Source organism: Cydia pomonella, chromosome 27 (assembly GCF_033807575.1).
Source record: "Cydia pomonella isolate Wapato2018A chromosome 27, ilCydPomo1, whole genome shotgun sequence".
Classification (NCBI taxonomy): domain Eukaryota; kingdom Metazoa; phylum Arthropoda; class Insecta; order Lepidoptera; family Tortricidae; genus Cydia; species Cydia pomonella.
In genome coordinates, this window is record NC_084729.1 from 9,941,163 (window position 1) to 9,964,708 (window position 23,546).

A 23,546-nucleotide genomic window follows, 5' to 3' on the forward strand; every position below is an offset into this window, starting at 1 on the left:
AGTGGTCCCACCGCCAACTATCAGCGAGCTCGGCTATCAACTAGTAAAATTATTTACTAGAAACAGTTGACAATCAGCGGGCGGCTAGTAAACATTGTATGGAATTATCGCTTACTCGCCGGACTTTGGGAGAGTGTCTTCGCCGGCGGTGTGAACAAGCCAGCTATGAACTATAAATATATATCTCTCTCTTTTATTTACACGAAAGCGATTATCTTTTGTTCGTTTCTTGAGCTAGAAAATAGCCGATAGTTCATAGCTTACTCGCTCGCGGTGGGACCAGTGCCTGAGGTGTGCAAGATTTGTTTTTGACGTGTGTCATTTTCTATGTATTTGTGTCATCATTACAGATTGGATTTTGTATGTAGTGAGTGAGAAGTGCGACTGTGTGCACGTTTCCCGCCGCAAAAAATGGCAGAAAGATTTGTTCGGTAAGATATCGCTTAGGCTCCTCCCTTCCGACGTGTCGGAAGCCGGTGTTGCTCGAAGTACCTAGGTCTAAAATGAACATTTAAAAAATATAATAAATTTGGCACAAAAAATGAAAATATCACTAACACCATATAAAACAAAGTCCCCCGCCGCGTCTGTTTATGTGTATGTATGTTCGCGATAAACTTGTAAACTACTGAACCAATTTTCAAGCGGTGTTCACCTGTCAATAGAGTGATTCTATATATTTTTTTCTTCCTCGCGTTGTCCCGGCATTTTGCCACGGCTTATGGGAGCCTGGGGCCGCTTGAGAACTAATCCCAAGATTTGGCGTAGTACTAATTTTTACGAAAGCGACTGCCATCTCACCTTCCACCTCAGAGGGTAAAAGTAGCCCTTGTTTGATTAGCCGGTGTTGCTCGAAGCTTTGGTTGCATTAACCAGGGCGCGCCGTGCGACTTTATAACCTTCGATATTCAAGGAAAGAAATGAAACCAAGTAGTATTTAGAATCATTTATTATTGAGGAGTTCTTGGACTTGTATTTCCGTTTCTGCTTGGGCCAGGGCGCGCCGCCGTGCACGCGCGCGGCGTGCGAGCGCGCCGACGAGCGCGTCGTGAACACGCGCCCGCACACCGCGCAGGGGCACGACTCGTGTTGTTTGAGGTGCACCTATAGTCAAATACAATTTAAAATAGGTGTATTTACAAAAAAAAACTTTATAGCGACGTAAATTTATGTATGTATATATCTTTTTTATATTTTTATATGATAATTATATTGTTTAGTTTTGTGTTTATTCTGTGCTAGACTTCTTTTATTGCATCTGGAACACCTACTGACATAACATTTTTTTTTTTTTTTAATTCCGCTACCTAAAGGTTGTCTGGAAGAGATCGCTTTTTAGCGATAAGACCGCCTGTTGTTTACCTCTTCTTTATGTGTTGTATTATTTGTACTGTTTCTGTATTGAGGTGTGCAATAAAGTATATTTGTATTGTATTTACTACCATCTTTCGACACTGGATAAAATTTTTAGAACGCCATTCGACTTTGATCCTTATTCTTTCACTGATATGAGTTCAATTAGTAATAGTTTATTCATGGCAAAAATATACAGATAGAAAGAGGAACAAAAAGAAACTTATACATAACATTACAACATATAACACTAAAATTTTTTTTTAAATCTAAAAGTCATATACACAATTTTTAAACACACACAAGTAAATTATTAAAAACTAAAGAAAACAAACCTTAAAATAAAATAAAAAACTAAAAATAAAATTAATTATACGCTTAGCCTAAAATCAATCATCATCATTCAATTAGTTAAATATCAAAAAGTGGCGCCATCTAATAGATCAAAGGCCAAAGGTATGGCAGCATCGTTTTGAGCGATGGCGCCATAACCTTTAGGTAGTGCGCGGTAAGATGGCGCCACTTTTTGGTATTTAACAAATTGAACACATATCAGGGAAAGAATAAGGTTCAAAGTCAAATGGCGTTCTAACAGTTTTAAATATGTGTCGAAAGATGGCAGTAAATTTACGTCGCCACAAAATTTTCTTTGACAATACACCTCCATTTCAAATTCTTTTTGCCTGTAGTCAAAATTAAATACACCGTGAGCTGGTAAGACCCGGCAGATTTTAACTACGTATTCCGAAGGTCATAAGGAGCAAAAAATGTCACATGAGTTTCGGTCAAATTCGGGAATTTAATTTATAATTTTTTGTCGCAAAAATTTTTTTTTTGCCTTTTCTGCTAACGATGCGTTGTTTCTTTTTACATCTTGGCGAAAAAAAAACATTACAACGAATATATAAGTACAGCTTTTTTCTACAGATAAAAAATGCGAGTTTCTTTTAAAAATTTAATTTCTGTCAGCAGGCACGTCTAAACCAAATCACATAGTGGCAGCGTTGCACCCATAAATGCGTTTTTCACTGACTTATTACAGAAACAAATTTTCACAAGAATTGTCATTAAAACAAGACCGATTTCAGAAAACGTTGTATGAAATTTTAGTCTCTAAATGCGGTCAAAAATAAACCTTTAAAATCTGTCGGGTTTTAACAGCCCACGGTGTATATTCCAAGTAGGCACATTCCGCAACATAAGGGGTCATCCGTTAATTACGTCACAAGTTTAGGGGGAGGCAGGGGGTCAAGAAAAAGTGACATGTTGTGACAAGGGGGAGGGGGGAGTCATAAACTTGTGCGGTCACTTTAACTTCAACTGTAAACGAACATTGTTCTGATTTTCTGTACAGTTATATAATAGGTTTTTGCAATGATAAATAAATATTATAGGACGTTATTACACAAATTGACTAAGTCCCACAGTAAGCTCAATAAGGCTTGTGTTGAGGGTACTTAGATTTCGTTGAAAACAAAATTGCCAAATATGTGACGTTACTCTAGGGAGAGGGTTGCTAATTTGACCAGGTGTGACAAGGAGGGGAAAGGGTTAAAAAAATACAACGTAATATATGCATGACCCCTAATTATTATTATTATACAAGGCGTGATAAAAATAGTGGATATCGTCACCATAATCTCTTACCAGGATTCTTCATATCTTGAACCCAGGACTTAAGAGCATACTCACTGTCTTGTGGTGTCTGGTGAAGGTGGGCCGCAGCCGGAAGGCGAGCGGGCACAGCGGGCACTGGAATGGTTTCTCCCCGGTGTGGGTCCTCAGGTGAAACTGCACACACAAGTATTAAATAACAGGAGATGCTTTAGTTGAACCAAAGACAATTTGAAATAGAGGTGTATTGTTAAAGAAAACTTTGTAGCCACGTTTTACTACTGCCGTCTTTCGACACATGATTAAAACTTTATTTTACATGGAGAACCAACAGCTATAACTATGCTAATAACACCATAAATAGTGACACAGAGCCAATTATAGGATCCCACATATAGCAACATTTAGAACGCCATTTGACTTAAAAATTTGTAGCCACGTAAATTTAGTGCAATCTTTCGACACATGATTAAATAGAACGCCATTTGACTTTGATCCTTATTCTTTCGCAGGTGTGTTCAATTTGTTAAATATCTAAAAGTGGCGCCATCTTACCGGGCACTACCTAAAAGTTATGGCGCCATCGCTCGAAACGATGCTGGTATACCTTTGGCCTTTGATCTATTAGATGGCGCCACATTTTGATATATAACATATTTAACACTCGAGTTGTAGACCTCGCGATGAGATACATAAGCTTAAAAAATGTAAAAAAAAAAAAAAAAAATTTTTTAGGGATTCGTACCCAAAGGGTCAAACGGGACCCTATTACTGAGACTCCGCTGTCCGTCCGTCCGTCCGTCCATCTGTCACCAGGCTGTATCTCATGAACCGTGATAGTTAGCCAGTTGAAATTTCTACAGATTATGTATTTCTGTTGCCGCTATAACAACAAATACTAAAAACAGAATAAAATAAATATTTATTTCCAATCTCGAGGTTCTCATCCAATCACCGAAGTTAAGCAACGTCGGGCGGGGTCAGTGCTTGGATGGATGACCGTTTTTATAGATACGTACGGAACCCTTCCTGTGCGAGTCCGACTCGCACTTGGCCGGTTTATTTTGTCATTATCACAGCGTAGTTACAGTGTTTTTAAGTGCCATAGACTCACTAGTCTCCACTAGGCACTTAAGTTATTTATGCCAATTTCCACCATTTTGAACATTTTACTCGTAGTGTTGTGTTCCTACCGGTGAGTAATATACCCAACCCCCTACCCACTACCCGGTTAGCAAGGTTGCCAGAGCTCAACGAAGGGGGGAGAATAGGGTCGGCAACGCGCATGTAACTTCTCTGAACTTGCAGTACATAGTCTACGGCCACTGCTTACCAACAGGCGGGCCGTATGCATGTTTGCCACCGACGTAGTATAAAAAAAATTAAACAGAGACCTCCGCTAACGCTTCGGTCAATAATACTGTGATGTGATCATGTGACTCACCTGTAAAATTATTTTGGTGGCGAAGGTCTTCGGGCAGTGAGGGCAGGCGTACGGCTTCACCTCGAGGTGGAAGCGCTGGTGGATATGAAGCTTGCCCACGCTCTGTCACAAAAAATAGTACATTACGATACAAGTGCGAAAAATAGGAAATTCGAAACGAGTGGCGATAAATTAAAACAAGTAGCACCATATGTACTGTAATAGTTTTTACAGTACATATGGTGCTACTTTATAGCACTAGTGCGAAAACGAGCATATTACGTTACTGTGTCGTACATTTAAAGGGCCATATGTACTGTAAAACGTTGTACGATACATGTGCGAATAGGTAATTCGCAACTCGTGTCGATTTAAAACACTCCCTTCGGTCGTGTTTTAATTTATCGCCACTCGTTTCGAATTTCCTATTTTTCGCACTTGTATCGTAATGTACTATTTAAGGGTCGGTTACAAAACTTGTCACCGTTAGGCCCCAAACGTCCTAGGGGGTCCATTAATTACGCGAGAGGTTTTAGACGATTTAAACCCCCCTTCCTCCCCTGGTGAGACATCGTGAGATTTGTCTCGAGTGTCTTAAAATGTTGTAATTTGAGTAGATATAAATGCGTTTGAATGAAACAAAACAGAATTTGCTTTATTACTTTTATTAAGAATACTAAAGACAAACGGGGACCGAATCTTTAATATATCAATGCTAAATAATTTTACATCTATTCATGAATTTTAATATATGGAAGAATTTTGTTCGATTTGGCATTCCTTAAACTAGAAACTTGTTTTACTTTAAATTAGCCTGTAGACCTAAGATGGTCGGCTCTTTATCATTTGTCACCATGCCTGTCACTTTCTAACAAGTATGTAAGTGCGAAAGTGACAGGCATAGTGACATATGATAAAAATAGAACCATGCTGCCACTGCTGATTCTCTTAAATTTCACTTTTTTTGCCCGAAATAATGACGTGATGTTTGTAAAAAAAAACACCCTTCCTCATGTGAGATTCGGCTTGATCTCCTCCCCGCTCCTAAAGCCCTCACGTAATGAATGGATGCCCCCTTAAAGCTTTCGCTAAATTTTATTGTAAGGTAAGTTTCATAGTTGAGTGCTGAGGGACGTGGATCAGTCCCACGTGGTTGGTGCAGCCTATGCAAAAAAATGTTAAATAACAAATTTCAATGCCAAGCGAAAGCTTCAAAAATGCTAAAATGTATGTGAAAAGTGTTTAATGGCCAGTTTTTTATGTCAAATTTACCAAAAAAAGGAACAAGTCTCACCGGCAGCATCTTGCCGCACTGGTCGCACACCTGCGGGCCGCGCGGGCGCGGGACGCGCGGGGGAAGCTTCTCGCGCTTCACGTACAGGCGCCGTCTCCGAGGCTGGTCTCCGTCGCCAACACGGAACCGCTGGTTAAGATGCTTGCGTCGGTGGTGAATCTCAAAGGTTGACGCGCTTGAAAACGTCATGTTGCACTGTTTGGTGAATTTCATGTTATTTAGATGGCTCAGTTTCATTGGTGGATAGGGCCCAGAACCGGGACTCGGAACCGGTTTTTTCTTCATACAAAAAATACCGGTATTATTACGTTCTTTGGTTTATTATTTCATTTTTAATAGGATTATCTAACAATGCGAAGTTGTTACCTAAATACATGATCCAGTCCTACGTAAAGAGTATAAAATAATTAAAAATATTGGGCTATTTCGGGATTTAAAATGAAACCGGTCCCGAGCCCTGTATATACGCATGCCACTGTGAGTTTCACTAGTCGTTATTCCACCTTACCGCTTGCGGGGAGTCACCCGCATGCTGTATATCGACCGAACTATCGACTTATGAGTTTCACTAGTCGTTATACCACCTTACCGCCTGCGGGGAGTCACCCGCATGCTGTATATCGACCGAACTATCGACTTATGACTTTCACTAGTCGTTGTACAACCTTACCGCCTGCGGGGAGTCATCCGCATGCTGTGTATCGACCGAACTATAGACTTATGAGTTTCACTAGTCGTTATACCGGCTGCGGGGATTTATGTCGACCAATGAAACTAAGCCATTATTGATTATAAGTATTATAAAAGTCAAAATGAGGTAAACATATTTCGCAATTTTTCCTACCTCTTCACATCGATGTGTTTCCTTTGGATGCGTCTCTTTGACATGTTCCCGTAGCGCGTCCTCGCTCGCACAGTTCTCGCCGCACTGCTCGCACGGCCGCAGGTCGCCGTGCTCGGCGGCCGTGTCTGTGTGTCTGTTCAGCGCCTCTACGCTTAGGAACGTGGCTGAACAGGTCTTACAATTAAAATGTTCAGGTTTCGTAAGCTGAAAAAAAAACAATTAAATTGCCATTAACATATTAAATAACTTGACGTGTCATATTTATTTTCAGTGCTTACTCCGAACTGCAAATGTGCTCTGAATGAAGTCGGGTGCCAATGCAATATTATGATGACATGTAGCTGATCTGAGACAGGAGATGGCCATGGGAACTCAGTGATAAAACAACGCAAACTAATTGTGTTTGGGGTTGTTAGAATTGTCTCGATGAGTATTAGTTGCCCGTGGAAACTCCATTATCTATAGCGCTGTCTAGACGCGACGCTCAAAAGACGCTAGTGTGGGATGGCTCTAAGAGTGTAGATAGATCGATATGTCTTTATTAGCACAACTTGGTAAAATGTACAAATAGGTAGGTAGTGTAGCAAGGTTACCTGTTTGTGAGTCTTCTTCTTGTGCATGCGCAGCCCCGCTTACCCGACGAACGTCTCGCCGCACACGTCGCATGCCGCACGTGCGACAGTATGAGTGTAGCAAGGTTACCTGTTTGTGAGTCTTCTTCTTGTGCATGCGCAGCCCCGCTTGCCTGAAGAACGTCTCGCCGCACATGTCGCATGCCGCACGTGCGACAGTATGAGTGTAGCAAGGTTACCTGTTTGTGAGTCTTCTTCTTGTGCATGCGCAGCCCCGCTTGCCTGAAGAACGTCTCGCCGCACATGTCGCATGCCGCACGTGCGACAGTATGAGTGTAGCAAGGTTACTTGTTTGTGAGTCTTCTTCTTGTGCATGCGCAGCCCCGCTTGCCTGAAGAACGTCTCGCCGCACATGTCGCATGCCGCACGTGCGACAGTATGAGTGTAGCAAGGTTACCTGTTTGTGAGTCTTCTTCTTGTGCATGCGCAGCCCTGCTTGCCCGATGAACGATTCGCCGCACACGTCGCATGCGACATTCATGCCGCACGTGTGACAGTAAGAGTGTAGCAAGGTTACCTGTTTGTGAGTCTTCTTCTTGTGCATGCGCAGCCCCGCTTGCCTGAAGAACGTCTCGCCGCACATGTCGCATGCCGCACGTGCGACAGTATGAGTGTAGCAAGGTTACCTGTTTGTGAGTCTTCTTGTGCATGCGCAGCCCCGCTTGCCTGAAGAACGTCTCGCCGCACATGTCGCATGCCGCACGTGCGACAGTATGAGTGTAGCAAGGTTACTTGTTTGTGAGTCTTCTTCTTGTGCATGCGCAGCCCCGCTTGCCTGAAGAACGTCTCGCCGCACATGTCGCATGCCGCACGTGCGACAGTATGAGTGTAGCAAGGTTACCTGTTTGTGAGTCTTCTTCTTGTGCATGCGCAGCCCTGCTTGCCCGATGAACGATTCGCCGCACACGTCGCATGCGACATTCATGCCGCACGTGTGACAGTAAGAGTGTAGCAAGGTTACCTGTTTGTGAGTCTTCTTCTTGTGCATGCGCAGCCCCGCTTGCCCGACGAACGTCTCGCCGCACACGTCGCATGCCACATTCATGGCGGGGTGCGTCAGACGCACGTGCCCCAAGTACGTCGTACGCTTGCTGACAGGGAAAGTTCAAGTAGGAAAACGCTAACAAATAAATATAGTCTGTAGGCTAAGCGATAAGAAGGTATAGGGACCGTGCGCGTTGGAGGGTCTGCCATCTTGTGGCCTGAATCGGAACCATAGGCATGCACATTTACACGTTACGTGTTTTCTTGTGCATAGTAGGTTCTGCCATCTTGTGGGCTACATCGGAACAAAAAACATCACATTTACGCCCCGCGCCAAAAATCTGAAGGCTCCTGTGCTGCCTCCTACAGTTCATGCACGCTCCCTATAGAGGGAAATGCTTGGAACACAATTTTTGACTCCGTTACTTTTTTTGAACTATAGTTAGGAGGTGAACATATCAAAAGTCCCGGCCGTTGTCCTGGTGCCGGGGTGGGGGGTTCAAAACTCCCATGTTTCGGTTTTTCGATTATATCTCGGAAACTATGCGTATTAGCGACATGAACACTTATACAAAATGAAAGTAGATTTGTTATTAAAACCAAAAACACACTTAAATAATAACAAACTTATAATAAAATGTAACCTAAAATTAAAACTACCCGCAAAACTAAAATTAAAACCTAAAAAAAACAAAAAAAAACATGACATGGGTGACCTAGCCCAATATGTTTATATTAAGCTAAATAGATGAAAGTTGATTAAATTTGTTATAAATTTCAAGTTTTTCGACAACTTGTATGGTATTTGAGATAGCCGCTCTTGAAATTTACCCCCGGGGGACCCCGACGGGGACTTTCGATATGTTCACCTCCTAACTACGAGCAGTCCTATTTTCTGTAACACTTTTGATAAAGCTACAAAGCCGATATTTGGCACGATAACGTTAGAGTGAGACGAATAGATAACGTTAGAGTGAGACGAATAGATAACGTTAGAGTGACACGAATAGATTGACTTAATATCTATGAAAAGCGGCTCACCACGCAAATTGTAGATTGTTAACCAAGGGATGAAGACACCCATTTCTGTCGAGGTGGTTTGGCGCTCGAACGCAGTGAGAGCGCCGATAATCAGAGACTGAAATGGTGTCTTTCACCCGAGTTAAACACTCTACTTTTCATTTCGAATACGAAGAAAGTAAAATATATGTGCAATTAAAAAAACACGGCCGAATATAAACTTCAGTAGCATTTTTAGGGTAGTTTCAATTAACACAATTTACGTAAAAATATCGTTATTTATGGAATGGGGAGTTCATTATCAGTCATCACCAAGTCATATTGGAAATTCACCAGTAACGATGTGCTGCCCATACTCAATTAATTTTTGAACATTTCTGCATATTCATTTTCCCTTTTTGCATACACACACAAACACACACATTCATACACACACACACACACGCACACGCGCACGCACACGCACACGCACGCGCACGCGCACGCACACGCACACGCACACGCACACGCACACACACACACACACACACACACACACACACACACACACACACACACACACACACACACACATACACATGTTTAGATTTATAAGTTAAATTTCTCAGTATTTATGATACTAAAGTTTTTAAATTTTTATCTAAAATTATATAAATAAAACATCTCCTGCTACTAAATTTTTGGGGAGGAGCGCTGTTTACCCTAAAGTACAGGTTATACCTATTTAGGAAGCAGAGTTTCTAATTTAAGGAAATCTAAATCTATGTTTTAACAAGCAGAAACGTCTGTGAACGCTGCTATTGGAACTCCGGGAGCCGTCTAAGAAGTGTAACGTTCTTACGGTAGATGTCGCTAGGGTCCCCTAGACCTATATGGTGGAAAAAATTGCTGCCTATGGATGAGGTCTTGGTGGCTCAGATGGCAGAGCGCTGGAGTATCGGTCCAGAGGGCATGAGTTCAAGTCTCACGTAAGACAGTAATTTTTCCTCTTTTAAATTTATTCTAAGCTTAATGACAATTCGAGTCAAGACGCGCGTCTTTGTTAATGACACGATCTGTACTTACTTGAAGCTCCTCTCGCAGTGCTCACAGTCAAACGTCTTGCCCGCGTGCATCTCATGGTGAGATTTTGCTCGTCCGCTACAAATATAAATAAAATGCATTTATTTTAGACGAATAAGTGTCCATAGTTTGTTAGTAACAAGAAAATACTTAAATAAATAGCTAGTACCTGGGCGACCGAGCTTTGCTCGGTTATAACTATTTATTGTAATATGGTGGTGTATAGGTGATAATCTTAAATACATTTTTTTGCTAAATTAAACTTGTCTAAAACAATAAAAATTAAAAAATTATATATAAACTTGAACATATTAAAAAAAAATCAAAAGTTAGTCACCGGTCGAGATTCGAACCCGTAACACTCGTTTCTAGCCGTCCGCGTCTTAACCCGCTGGACCAGACGGACAGTGGCTGGCAACACGAAATTAGCGACCATATTCTGCGTCGAAAGAAAAACGCATGAAAACTCGAAAACACGCGTTTTCCCAAACATAAGACTATTAATCTAGATCAATTGTATACCCCCAAAAACCCCCATATACCAAATTTCAGCGAAATCGTTACGAGCCGTTTCAGAGATCACAGAAATATATATATATAAGAATTGCTCGTTTAAAAGGTATAAGATACTTGTGTGAACTTTTCCTTGGCAGTCGTTGCCGTGATTACGATCGCATGGATCAAATTTAGAACCCTGGTTGTATGGTATTTAAAATAGTCCATTAGATTAGAGGTCCGCACCACGCCGCCGTCACCGCGTCGTCAAAAAAGTCACGCCGATCTCAAAATTTCATACTCAATATGAAAATTTCAATGCCTGCGCGGAACGTGAACATTTGGACACGGCACGACTTGGAGGTTTTAACAACTCTCTGTCGAAAGCCTCGACCAATGGTTATAGGTATTGTGTGGACTGACGTTTATCCGACATGGCTATTTGAACGGTCAAGTCTGAAAATATCGATACGAAAAAAGTGCCAAAAATATGTATACACGACTTAGGTAGTGTATATATCTTTTTGGCACATTTTTCGTATCGATATTTTCAGACGTGACTGTACGTTAAGTACATGTAGCCATACGTTATGTACAAATAGCCATGGGGGAGGGGCACGTCAAATGTATATTTGACGTGCCCCTCCCCCACAAAAATCGACAGACTTTTTGTACAGAAAATTACAGAAAAGGCGTCTCCAGTTATTAAATCCTTCAAGGTTCAAGGTCAGTTTGTCTGCGAGCAACGCAGTATTTCGCACATATAATACACGAAAGTAATAAAATCGGCCAAGTGCGAGTCGGACTCGCACAGGAAGGGTTCCGTACCATTATCTATAAAAACGGTCACCCATCCAAGTACTGACCCCGCCCGACGTTGCTGAACTTCGGTGATTGGATGAGAACCTCGAGATTGGAAATATTTTATTTTTCTGTTTTTAGTATTTATTGTTATAGCGGCAACAGAAATACATAATCTGTAGAAATTTCAACTGGCTAACTATCACAGTTCATGAGATACAGCCTGTTGACAGACGGACGGGCGGACGGACGGACGGACGGACGGATGGATGGACGGAAGGACGGAAGGACGGACGGACGGACGGACGGACGGATGGATGGACGGAAGGACGGACGGACGGACGGACGGACGGATGGATGGACGGAAGGACGGACGGACAGCGGAGTCGCAGTAATAGGGTCCCGTTTGACCCTTTGGGTACGGAACCTATGAAAATATTACCTTCACACCGGCGGCGCCGCGCCGCGTATTAATGCAGAAAAGAAAAGCTTATAATCAGGTTTGGGTTTGTCTTTTCAGTTGTTTGGGTTTCACCAGGTTTTGTTTTCAGCTTTTGTCTCCCGGGAATAATTTTGCACGAATTGCTTTAATTATCAGTATAAAAGTACTACCATTTATGTGGTAAAATACAATATTCATTTATTGCGCTACAGTACACAAACATGATAATTTATTTTAGATTAAAAATTTAACACTGCAGAACTATTACAAATATTTAACACTAAAAAGTTTATCTCAGAAAAACCAACGTCCATCCACAATTTCAACGACTCTTACACCATCGTCATTGCTAGAACCATCATGGAGTTTTGCGATCAGGTCACGTGTCCGTCTTACGAATTTACAATCTGTCGAATCTGTCGGTCACGTGACCTGTCGCGAGTTTAACATTTTTCCCCATCACAAAAAGTGCACAGCGCCGCTAAAGAAGTTTTCACTTCACAAAAATTTTAATGCAGTCGCGAATTCTACGCAACATAAATGTTTGTGCCAGTTATAAGCACTTCCCATAATAGGACACCTATATATCATATTAGTAGAACGTAAAATAACATTTCTTCTTATAAAAACTACGCTAGTAATGTCGCCTGGGTAACGGGACAGAATAGCAACAAATAAAAGTGAATCCACCTACTTATTGGCACAAGCAATTCAAGCAGGCGGGACTACAACTCTTATATACCGTGTTTTTTTTATTTGCGTTAATTTCGAGGGTGCATTCCTGAGCTTAAATTAAGTAACTTTCCCAAAGACACCGATATTCTAATTAACTCCATTTTGGAGATAATCAATCATAATTTTTTATCTTATAAGGCCCTTACGAGCGTGTACACTTGCCTTAGGGCCTGTTTACTTATTGATTAGTGTTTAGTGCGAGTTCATACATTTGCTACTAAACGTAAGTACTATCTCGGACGATCGACGTTCGAAATGACATTGATATGTCACAGTTTTCAATTGTTTGGTTGAGTTAAATGTAATGCCCGTGTTACAACAACGCTATATGCAACATTTAGTTACTTTTTATAAAAATAAAAATAGTGAAAAAAAAACAATTTTTATTTTTTTTTATTGACTATGCCATTTACTTTTCTTAAACGTACTTACCGATACCCCGAAGTTAACGAAATTCAATAAAAACACGGCGTATTGACTCAATAAAATGCGCCTAAGCTTTAATAAATATGGTGAACTGCCAAATCCTGACACCAACATATAGACAATATACTCATATAAACGAACATATGGCGCATATGTATGGTTTTAAAACATACACCTGCGAAATGTGCTACGTTATAACTACCAGCTTCGTGAGACGTAGTTGCACTCTTTGCATATAAACTTGAGGCGATGCAAGTCCTGGTGCATCCGCATCCTGCTTAATCTCTTGAAGCGCACGCCGCAGATCTCGCAAACGTGTGCGCCAGCACTCTACAAAAAAGATAGACAAGCTTTTTATTTATTTCTGACTTATTTATTTACTTTCGCTACTGGAGCGCTTACCGATGCTGCAGTAGAAAGTATATCTAGTTAGAGGTAGAGAGTAGAGGTAAGGAGAACAATCTATGTATATTAAAAGTGTCCACGAAAAGACCTTAAATAGGTGACGCCACAAACCACAATACATCGCGAACAAATTTTTGACTTACAATTAGATAAAATAATTCGAATCACTGAGCGCACTTCACTCCGTCAATAACGTCTAAGTTCATGTCGTGTCCTTGTGCTACCCTAGCGCCACCGAAGAGATTATGAACTATTGTTTACAGCTGCCAGCTGGACACTTTTGCAACAGTTCTCCTACGGAAGGTAGAGGCAAGGAACCAAATCTCCATATACCAAAAATTGTCTGACAAAAAACCATAAATAGGTGGCGCTACAATACCTAGAATACTTGAGAATAAAATCTAATCATAGACAGCGCACTTCACTCCGCCAATAACGCGTAGGTTCTTAGCTACTCTAGCGCTACTCTGGAGAGATTTGGAACTATTATTTATAGGTGACAGCTGGACACTTTTGCAATAATCCTGCCTAAGGAGTTTCTGTTCCTTGCCTCTACCTTCCATAAGTTCTCCCTTAAGAGATTTTTTTTCCATACTTTCGAAGTTATTACTATAACCATAGAATAAATAATAGCAATACCGTACAGAAAGGAAACTTCATACAATACCGAAGTTTGACAGCGATTCAGGGACGAATCATGCTGTCTCTATCTAATGTATGGCACTAACACTTTCGGCTATTTAGGGTTGTCAAAATTCAAGTCACTATCTTATCTGTGGTTGTGCACGCAAAGGAACGTCAAGTTGTGCCAACCCTAATAATTGCTCGGAACAACGCTGAGCCGAACGGAGCCGAGGAACGTTGCAGCCCCCCCCCCCCCCCCCCTCACTGGTATAACAACTTACCGGGTCATGTCTAGTCTGGTGGTTGTTGTGCGCGGCCTCTGCGGTGAACCCTTTTCCACAGGCCTCACACTTAAACCGGGACTGCAAGTAGTTCCGGGACTTCTTGCGCGAGGCGATTTCTTCCAATTGTTCGTCCTGCACAAACAAAGGGCAATGGCATAACTTATACTATAAACTGGGATTTGAACCAATATGCCATTATTTTAATTACGTCCTTTGACTTAATCTGTCTTTTTGTAAGAAACTTTTGGTTCTGTCTGGCCTAGTGGGTAGTGGCCCAGCCTATGAAGCTGATGGTCCCGGGTTCAAATCCTGGTAAGAGCATATATTTGTGTGATGAACACAGATATTTGTTTCTGAGTCATGGGTGTTTTCTATGTATATAAGTATTTATAATTATATATTATATATATCGTTCTAGGTACCTACAACACAAGCCTTATTGAGCTTACTGTGGGATTCAGTCAACTTGTGTAATAATGTCCTATAATAATATATATAATATAAACTAATTGAAGGTTGTACCGCCTGTACGAATAGTATACGTAGTAATAAACAAAATATGTTCAATAAACAGATTTCTTAACTTATAAGTTATGTAAATACAAGGTCAGAGGTCAATTGTTTACACTTTTATCAATTTATATTGATTCAATTAATTGGATTTTCTACCTTAATATTATTAATCTAGTTTTAAGTATGGATTGGGCATGAGTGGCGGGGGAACTGACAGAACGGGATAGTCTTATGTATCTTTCAGTAGGAGTAGCAGAGAAAGCGTTATTATAGTTTGTCCTTGTCCAAGTCCACATTTTTTTCTATTCCCCACCATAAATTTAGTATGGTTCATGGTGGGTAATAAATAACCCGACCAAATTAAGAGTATGTAGGTTGTTTTTGGGGGTTAGTATCATATGGTCAGAAACGCAGGTCGTCTACAGCGTCAACTCACCTAAATATCATTTAGGAAAATTTGCAGATAGTCTAAAACGTAAGCGGTCCATGAAGCAACTCGTCACAAACTGATTACGTCTGCTTATCAAATCATCTCACATGCATATGGTCTAAATAGCTGGTCGCCGACAAAGCAATTCGTCTAAAATGTATGTGGTCTAAATAGCATCTCGCCCAAGACGCAACTCGTCTTAAATCAATCGAGTCAACCTTAAATTGGGTAAAAATTATTTAAGTTAAGATTTTTGATTAACGCATTCACTGCCAACGTTTTCGTAGCGCTACACGTGTAGCCGATTCTAGCGTTTTCCCGCTTTGTAGAGGAAAGCGACTACGAACAGAGCGCCCGCCGAGCGGGTGCCCGGCACTCAATGTGTTAATCTAACTTAGTTTTAATGGAATAACTAAAATAAATGTTCATTGCTTATAAATCGTAAATAAAAGAACAAACTATACTGAAGCAATTATATTGTTTTGTCTGTGGTTACGCAGCAAAACTAATGTGAAGTTTTGCCAAGCCTAATAATACTTGTAAGTAGTAGGGTTCTAACCCTTACTAAATAGGTTTCAAATGGATTAAGTTAATATTATCTTACTTTTTTCTGTGCACGTCTTTGCAATGTCTCTGTTTAGCCCTATAGTTGACTGGTAGAAAATGCCTTTAGGCACTAAGTCCGCCATTTGTACACTTTTTTTTGTGCAATAAAATTTAAATAAATAAATATTATAGGACATCATTACACAAATTGACTAAGTCCCACAGTAAGCTCAATAAGACTTGTGTTGAGGGTACTTAGACAACGATATATATAACATATAAATATTTATAAATACATAGAAAACACCCATGACTCGGGAACAAACATCCATGCTCATCACACGAATACATGCCCTTACCAGGATTTGAACCCGGAACCATCAGCATAAATAAACAATTACTTGTAGCAATTATGTTTTCATTATTATTTTGTAACAGACCTCTTCTCAGTATTAAAAACGACTTGTAAGAATTAAATTTAAGGCGAGTTGCTTTATCGATCAATTACTTTTTAACCTATTTGTGAATTGGTCTAGATGATCCTAAGGCAAGTAGCTAAAGTGACTGGTTACATATCGGACAAACAACTTATTGATCGGGTTGATTTTAGATGAGTTACTTTATAGGGAGCGTGCATGAACTGTAGGAGGCAGCACAGGAGCCGTCAGATTTTTGGCGCGAGGCGTAAATGTGATGTTTATTGTTCCGATGTAGCCCACAAGATGGCAGAACCTACTATGCACAAGAAAACGCGTGACGTGTAAATGTACACGTTTATGGTTCCGATTCAGGCCACAAGATGGCAGACCCTCCAACGCGCACGGTCCCTATAGGCCGCTTACGTTTTAGACTATCTGCCAATCTTGCCAAATGTTTTTTTAATTGTGAAAACTTTATTACTCTAAACTATGTTACTCTATGGTTCACGAAAGGTGCTAGTGCTGCATTCTGACGGCAGAACATTAATACTCCCTATCGTTTGCGCTTTCCATTCAGGTCACGAGATGGCAGACCCTCCAACTCGCACGGTATCGTCAGTTTCTTACCTTGCTGAGAGTGACAATTTCCACAGCATAGTCGCTCGCACACTTGACATAATCAATGACTGGAAGATAATCATTTGCGGGATCCCTATAAACCCGTTTTCTTTTTTTCCTCTTTTCTGGCTCATCGTCTAAAGTATCTGCATTAGCAGAATTGTCATTAGATTTTTTACCCTTTTTTGAATTTTTCTTCCTTTTACCTGTGACAATCTTCGTCTTATTTTCTTTTTCAACTAGGCTGTTATCATTTTTTGCGTCACTAACATCAACACCATCATTATCATCTTCTCTCACTTTTTTAGAACATATATTCCTTGTAACTCTCATAGTATTTCTCTTATTTTCTGTTTTCACTTGGCTGTTATCACTTTCTGTATCACTGACATCATCATTATCATCTTCTCTCACTTTTTTGGAATATTTCTTCCTTGTAACTTTAATAGTATTTCTCTTATTTTCTGTTTTCACTAGGCTGTTATCACTTTCTGTATCACTGATATCATCACTATCATCTTCTCTCACTTTTTTGGAATATATCTTCCTTATAACTCTAACAGTACTTCTCTTATTTTCTGTTTTTACTAAGCTGTTATCACTTTCTGTATCACTAACATCATCATTATCATCTTTTCTCACTTTTTTGGAATATTTCTTCCTTGTAACTCTGATAGTCTTTCTTTTGTTTTCTATTTCCAATAGGCTGTTATCAATTCCTGTATCACTATTGTCATCACCATCATCTGCCCTCCGTTTTTTCTTCTTTCTTCTACCTTTAATATTGTTTCTCTTATTTTCTTTTTTCACTACGCTGTAATCGCTTTCTGTAGCAGTAAAGTCATTATCATCATTATCTGCTTCTCTAATTTCATCATTATCTACATCAATTTCTACTTTGATATCCGTTTTACTTTCTATACAACTGTCGTTTATTTCATCTTTATCATCTGTAGTCTCTATTATTGTATTTACTTGAGGCTCAGTTTTTTTCTTCGTACTTATGATATCATTTAAATCAAGTTTATCAGTATCATCGCCTACTTGAACTACATCATTTTTATTATCAATTTCTGTTTTCACATCAGTTTCGTTCACGATGTTGCCAAAGTCACCGTCTATATTAGTTTTATGTTCCAAGTCTGTGAAAGAGCTTGGTGTGTGGTCTATGACTTGAATTTTTGTTAAAGATAAGTTGAGTCTGTTGGTGGGGCGATCCATTCTGCGGATACAATCTGTGTTAACCTGAAAATAAAGGGGATAATTGGGTCAAGGAACTATAATAATACGGTTTTGGCAAAATTTTCATTTTCGGTACAAGCCTTTATCGCTGACTGTACTTTTTTTTCCACAGGCAACTAATGCTTATTGAGATAATTCTAACAACCCCAGAGACAATTAGTTTGTTTTTTAACCTGCTCTATCGCGATTTTTATTTATTACATTATGTCTACACAAATCACTGTTTTGACATTTTGCTGGGACATCAGCCGCGAGCACATCAGTGAAACCCGTGTCGAAACGTCAGAAAGGTAAAACAAAATATTTGCGATAGTCCCGGTTATAAATATGATTTAATGTGTTCAAAACGCGAAAGTTTTAAATGTTGTTATCAAGATCACCATACTTATTAACCTATCGAATGAGCTGATGCCTTTACTGATGCTGGAATGCTATACGTAAACATACTACATACCTATAATGATAACTCATCGCCGGTGTCCTACTTTGTTACCTACATATAACATGTTGCCTTCCAACCAAGATTCGTGTCTACAAGACTGTAATTAGACCAATTTTGATGTATGGGTGTGAAGTTTAGACTCTGACTCAGAAAGAAGAGAGCAAGCTCTTAGTGGCGGAAGGGAAAATCTGGCAGAAGATTCTGGGACCTATCAGAGATGAAGATGGAACTTGGAGGCGTAGGAAGAATAGGGAGCTAGAGGAGCTGGTTGCGACGCCAATTATAAAAGGCGAGATCAAAGCCACACGACCCGCTGGCTCGGTCATCTAGAGAGGATGGGAGAGGAGCGTATGTGGGCCACCCGGGTGGAAAACGTCCGTCTGGGCGTCCCAGATACCGCTGGAGTGACGAAACCCTAAAAGACGCGGTTATTTAACTTAAACGTGACTACCAGCGCCATCTATTCCATGACATTGTCAACTATTAGCTGACACACTGTTAAATGTTAACTGACAGTTGGTAAACCTAATTACAAAAGGCATACGGTCCACCGATGGACAGTTAAGAGTGTTTGTACAATTAATATAGAAATTAATTAAAATGATTACCTCTCCTTGGAGTAACGCTGACAGCAAACACTGCTTTGTGCGGAGGCACATCTCTCTGAAGTCCATACATTTCAGTATTAAGGAGAGACAGTACACACAGACATGCTGCGGTAGCTTGTCTTTAAATACCTGAAGGAAAGAAACAAGATATTTAATATGAGTGCATCCATCTGTGGCTTAAGAGAATTTGTCACTTGATGAAGAATTTATCTTGAATATCCCGAATCATTCTTATTATTTGTCTCTTACTTGGGGTCCCGGACCTTTGGGAGGCATGCGTGGGGCCGAAGCCAACAGCGCAGAGACCCTTTAAGACAAATTAATCTAAAAGCAAGGAATACACGTGGCAGATACCATCCCCGAGCTTTCAACATGATACATCCGAAGATGGTCCCCGCCAGGTGAAAAGACTATTTCTTTTTATATATATATATATAAAAGACCTTTACCCGAACGGGACCTTAAATAAAACATCAAATATTCATATACATACTCTTCATAGTTTCAACAATTTAAAGAAACAAATGTTTTTAATATATTGTATACTTTATTTAAGGAATAAAAAGGTTTATTATTATTATTATTATATATATAGACTATTTCTTTATATATATAGTCTATTTCTTATTATCTTTAACTGGAATGACCACATTGACTCAGTGTGCACGAGCTTGCAAGCTTTAATGGCAAAAATATATAGTCTACGAAATAAAATTCCATATAATATTAGATTGGATATTTATAATGCACTGGTGGAAAGCATAATTTCGTATGGGTTAAGTAGTTATGGCCGTACATTTAAGTCATACCTTGACAAGAGATATAAACTGCAAGTTAGGCTGCTAAAGTTAATAGTACCCCGTAAAATACTTTAGAAATGAAATACTGCATTTAATCTCACATCCAATAAATACGCGGCAAGTAAAGGTGCGTATCGACTGCGCACGGCAAACCATCGAACATTGGCTCGCGCGGCGGCCGCGCAATATGGGGAAAGATAAGATAACACCAACCAATATAGTATATTTTCTTAAAAAGGAAATGCTTAAACAATTAAATTATTTTAACTAATGCATATTTGTTATTTCATTTAGTGCAAATGGAGCAACCTGTACCGAGTAAGCGGGGGCGGTTTGGCTGTGAGGTTAGTCTGCGGAAGCCAGATCCTGGTAGTCCGTTCAGCAGGCCGCCGGCGTTATGACATTTTACACTTCCAACCTGGAGTGCAGGCAAGTGCAGAGGCGAGGGCCAAATAAAAGGGCCCTCTGGAATAGGGGTCTGTGGTGTCGCCACTCACCGTCAGCTCGCCACAAGCTGCCCCCACAGGTTATTATTATTATTATGTAATTATAGGTGAGCAGCTATTTAGCTGATAAGCCTATGTCACACAGTGTCCTGTATTATACAGTTCAAAGTTTGTAAAGTCGTATCACATCACTAAGTAACATCAGTGTAACTTATAAGTAAGTAAACACTTTATTGTATGCGAAAAATAAACAGATGGAAAATAATTGGGTAGTATAAAGACAAACTTATCCCTAAGAGGGATCTCTTCCAGTTAACTTATTCTTTAAAAGCCACATGTCCAATCTGTTTTTAAACACAATGACCGAGGGAGAAGTTACAACACTATCCGGTAAACGGTTCCAAGCAGCCATGACACGGTTGGACAAAGAGTGATATGCAGCTGTAGTAGTAGTGGGAGTGCGAACAATTCTTAGGCTGTGACCTCGGGTCTCGCGGCTGATAGATCTCTTGTTGATTATATCGTGAATGTCGGGGAGGTTGTAACAGTGGGTAACAATCTTAAAACACTTTATAAGGTCTCCTCTCACTCTCCTGGCTTTGAGTGTGGGCAGCTTCAGTACCTTTAGCCTTTCTTCATAAGGTAGGCGTTTCAGCTTAAATGGAATCTTGGTGGCTCTTCGCTGCGCACTCTCTTTGACAAAATAGGGATTCCATACTTGGAAATCATATAATTAGATTTGAGAAACACGTCAAGGTCTTAGGGATTAACCCTTTGAACGCCACGGCTATCTTGTGCGACGCGTCATCGTGAACCTTGTCAGAAATGTGCGAAGATTGATATTGCTATGTCAAACTAATACTAAAATAAGCGGGCGTCAGTTGACGTCTTTGGGGGTCATAGGGTTAAAAAGCTATTGTATAGTATTTGTAAAGCCAGATGAATATTCTTTACCGCTGTTTAATACTTACTGGAGTCCCCGAAACGCGGGAAAAGGTATTAGCTAGATTATTTTCATGGATATCGTAAAGTTTGCAATCCGTTTGGAGACAGGCGCGACAACAGAGTAAAGCATGCTTTGAAGTTGATTTTCGTGTTATGTCCATTGTTTCTTTGTACAAATAGATTGCTTTTTTTAACTAATCACATTGAAAAATAAAGAAATCACGAAGCAATGAACAGTCGACATCAACATTCGACAAGCGAGTTGAACTCAATACTCTGTGGTTGAACTGTCAGTGTCAGTCAGTGGAGATCTTTTTTTTCTGGCGTTTGCACACGGACTTAGAAAATAATCCGGGTAGGGTACATTGGCCAAAAAGTGTGTACACATGAGAAGTCAAGGTGGACCGTTGCATCTCTTTCTAGTTCAGTTCAGTTCAAATATACTTTATTCATGTAGGCCTAGCAACAAGCACTTATGAATAGTAAGACAGTATTACATATTATTATCTTAAGCTAATTATCAGAGCAATTTATTGATGTAAATATTATTCCATATATAATACTAATGAATGGACAAAGGAAGTACATACATTGGAATATCCATTTCATCATCATTATTCAAATATAGGAAATGATTAATCATTTCGAATCACAATTAATCCCACGTTGTTTTATCATTAATGTAGTCTTGTGTGGTGTAATAAGCTTTAGAGATAAGTTTACGCTTTACATGATTTTGAAAACAGTGCTCAGTTAAAAACTTAATTAGAGAATTCTTAAAAACTACCTCATCATCCAATAATATAAGTGATTTTGGCAAACCGTTAAAATTTTCGGGCCCATTGCAAAAATACTTTTTTGAAATAGAGCCGATTTATCAGGAACTGGGTAAAGTTTGTCACAGTGTCGAGTTCTCGTGACACGTCTGAAAAGATGTGGGTTCCTTTTAACAAAAAGTGCAGTCTCAAGGATGTACAGGGAAGGCACAGTAAGCAGTTGCAATTCCTTAAAATATGGCCTGCAATTGACAGTGCGCCTCAACTCGCAGATAGATCTGACGCAACGTTTTTGAGCTAAGAAAACATCAGTAGCGTGGATTGAGTAGATTATAGCATATCACAAAGCTGAAGATACATAGCCATGATATGCATATATTATTGCAGTGAAAAGACATACCTAATTAGATAAACTTAAGTACGTAATAAGAATTGTGTAATGCTGATTTACATCGTGCCGACAGGTGTCCTGTCGTTTGGCCAAAAGATGTTTAGCAAATTGACACTTGGCAACCAACTACTGGCAAAATTATATTTTAGCAAATCATTTTTTTACAACAATATTTTTGACAAATTATTCTTATTACCAAATAATTAACTAATAAAATTTCATTTCATAACAGATCTTTTTGACAAATGATTATTTAACAACAAAGTTAACAAATAAATCTATCATTGGTCAAAAAATGTTTGCTATAATGTATTATTTGACATGTGTTTCTGTACTAATAAACTGTAAGCGAGCCAGACCTGTCGGGGCAATCCGACTCGGATAGGTTAGGTTAGAAGCCTAAGGCGGGAGCTTTGCTCCCGCCTTAGGCTTCGAGGTTTTTTTTTTTTTAACAACGCGAAAAATGTAAGCAACGATTGCTTGCTTGTCTTGCAACTAAGTAACTTACCTCAAAATAATCTGGCCCAAATGAAAATTGCAACCATGCAGAATTATTCCCTCAAAGTTTGGTGAATGTATAAATTTGCTAAACATATTACTAGGTGACATGAAAAATATAAAATTGATACTTTGTATTTTGACATATTGTAATAATGTATTATTTACTAAATGATTATTTGTCAAGTGACTTTTTGTAAAATGATACATTTGCGGAATAACATATTTGCCAAATAATACTTTGGTGAAACGTTTTTTGTAAAATGAAAATTTGCCAACATTGTTTTGGTTAAACATTAGTGAACCGTGCCGACATCATGGTCACCCTAATGAGTTTGACAATTCTCGTCTTGTATTTTTATATTAAAATTGATTGATTGTGGTTCACCTGTAAAAACATATATACCACATTCAGCAAAACTTTCACTTCTACA

The 23,546-nt window shown here is 39.6% G+C and overlaps 1 protein-coding gene across 2 annotated transcripts; it reads right to left on the reverse strand.

Annotated features, from left to right (window-relative positions):
- Positions 1-822: 822 nt before the first annotated feature.
- Positions 823-21,722, reverse strand: LOC133532378 (zinc finger protein 234-like). 2 transcript variants are annotated; one of them, XM_061870986.1, is made up of 12 exons: positions 21,474-21,722; positions 19,257-19,385; positions 16,974-18,209; positions 14,436-14,570; positions 13,328-13,455; positions 10,230-10,304; positions 8,122-8,251; positions 6,529-6,732; positions 5,685-5,879; positions 4,412-4,513; positions 3,046-3,144; positions 823-1,104 (listed from the first exon to the last, which is right to left on the reverse strand). In XM_061870986.1, the coding sequence occupies exons 1-12, from the start codon at positions 21,606-21,608 to the stop codon at positions 838-840; spliced, it is 2,835 nt and encodes a 944-aa protein (XP_061726970.1). In that variant the 5' UTR covers positions 21,609-21,722; the 3' UTR covers positions 823-837. The 2 variants fall into 2 exon arrangements, with proteins under 2 accessions (XP_061726970.1, XP_061726971.1); XM_061870987.1 differs by lacking the exon at positions 21,474-21,722 and adding an exon at positions 21,125-21,362.
- Between the last annotated feature and the right edge of the window lie 1,824 nt (positions 21,723-23,546).

Coding starts and splice junctions, on each gene's coding strand:
- LOC133532378 (XM_061870986.1), bottom strand. CDS start 21,608: ATGGACATAACACGAAAATCAACTTCAAAGCATGCTTTACTCTGTTGT. Junction 18,210..19,256: donor CAGCGTTACTCCAAGGAGAG/GTAATCATTTTA, acceptor CTTTATTTTCAG/GTTAACACAGATTGTATCCG. Junction 13,456..14,435: donor ACCAGACTAGACATGACCCG/GTAAGTTGTTAT, acceptor TCTTTTTTGTAG/AGTGCTGGCGCACACGTTTG.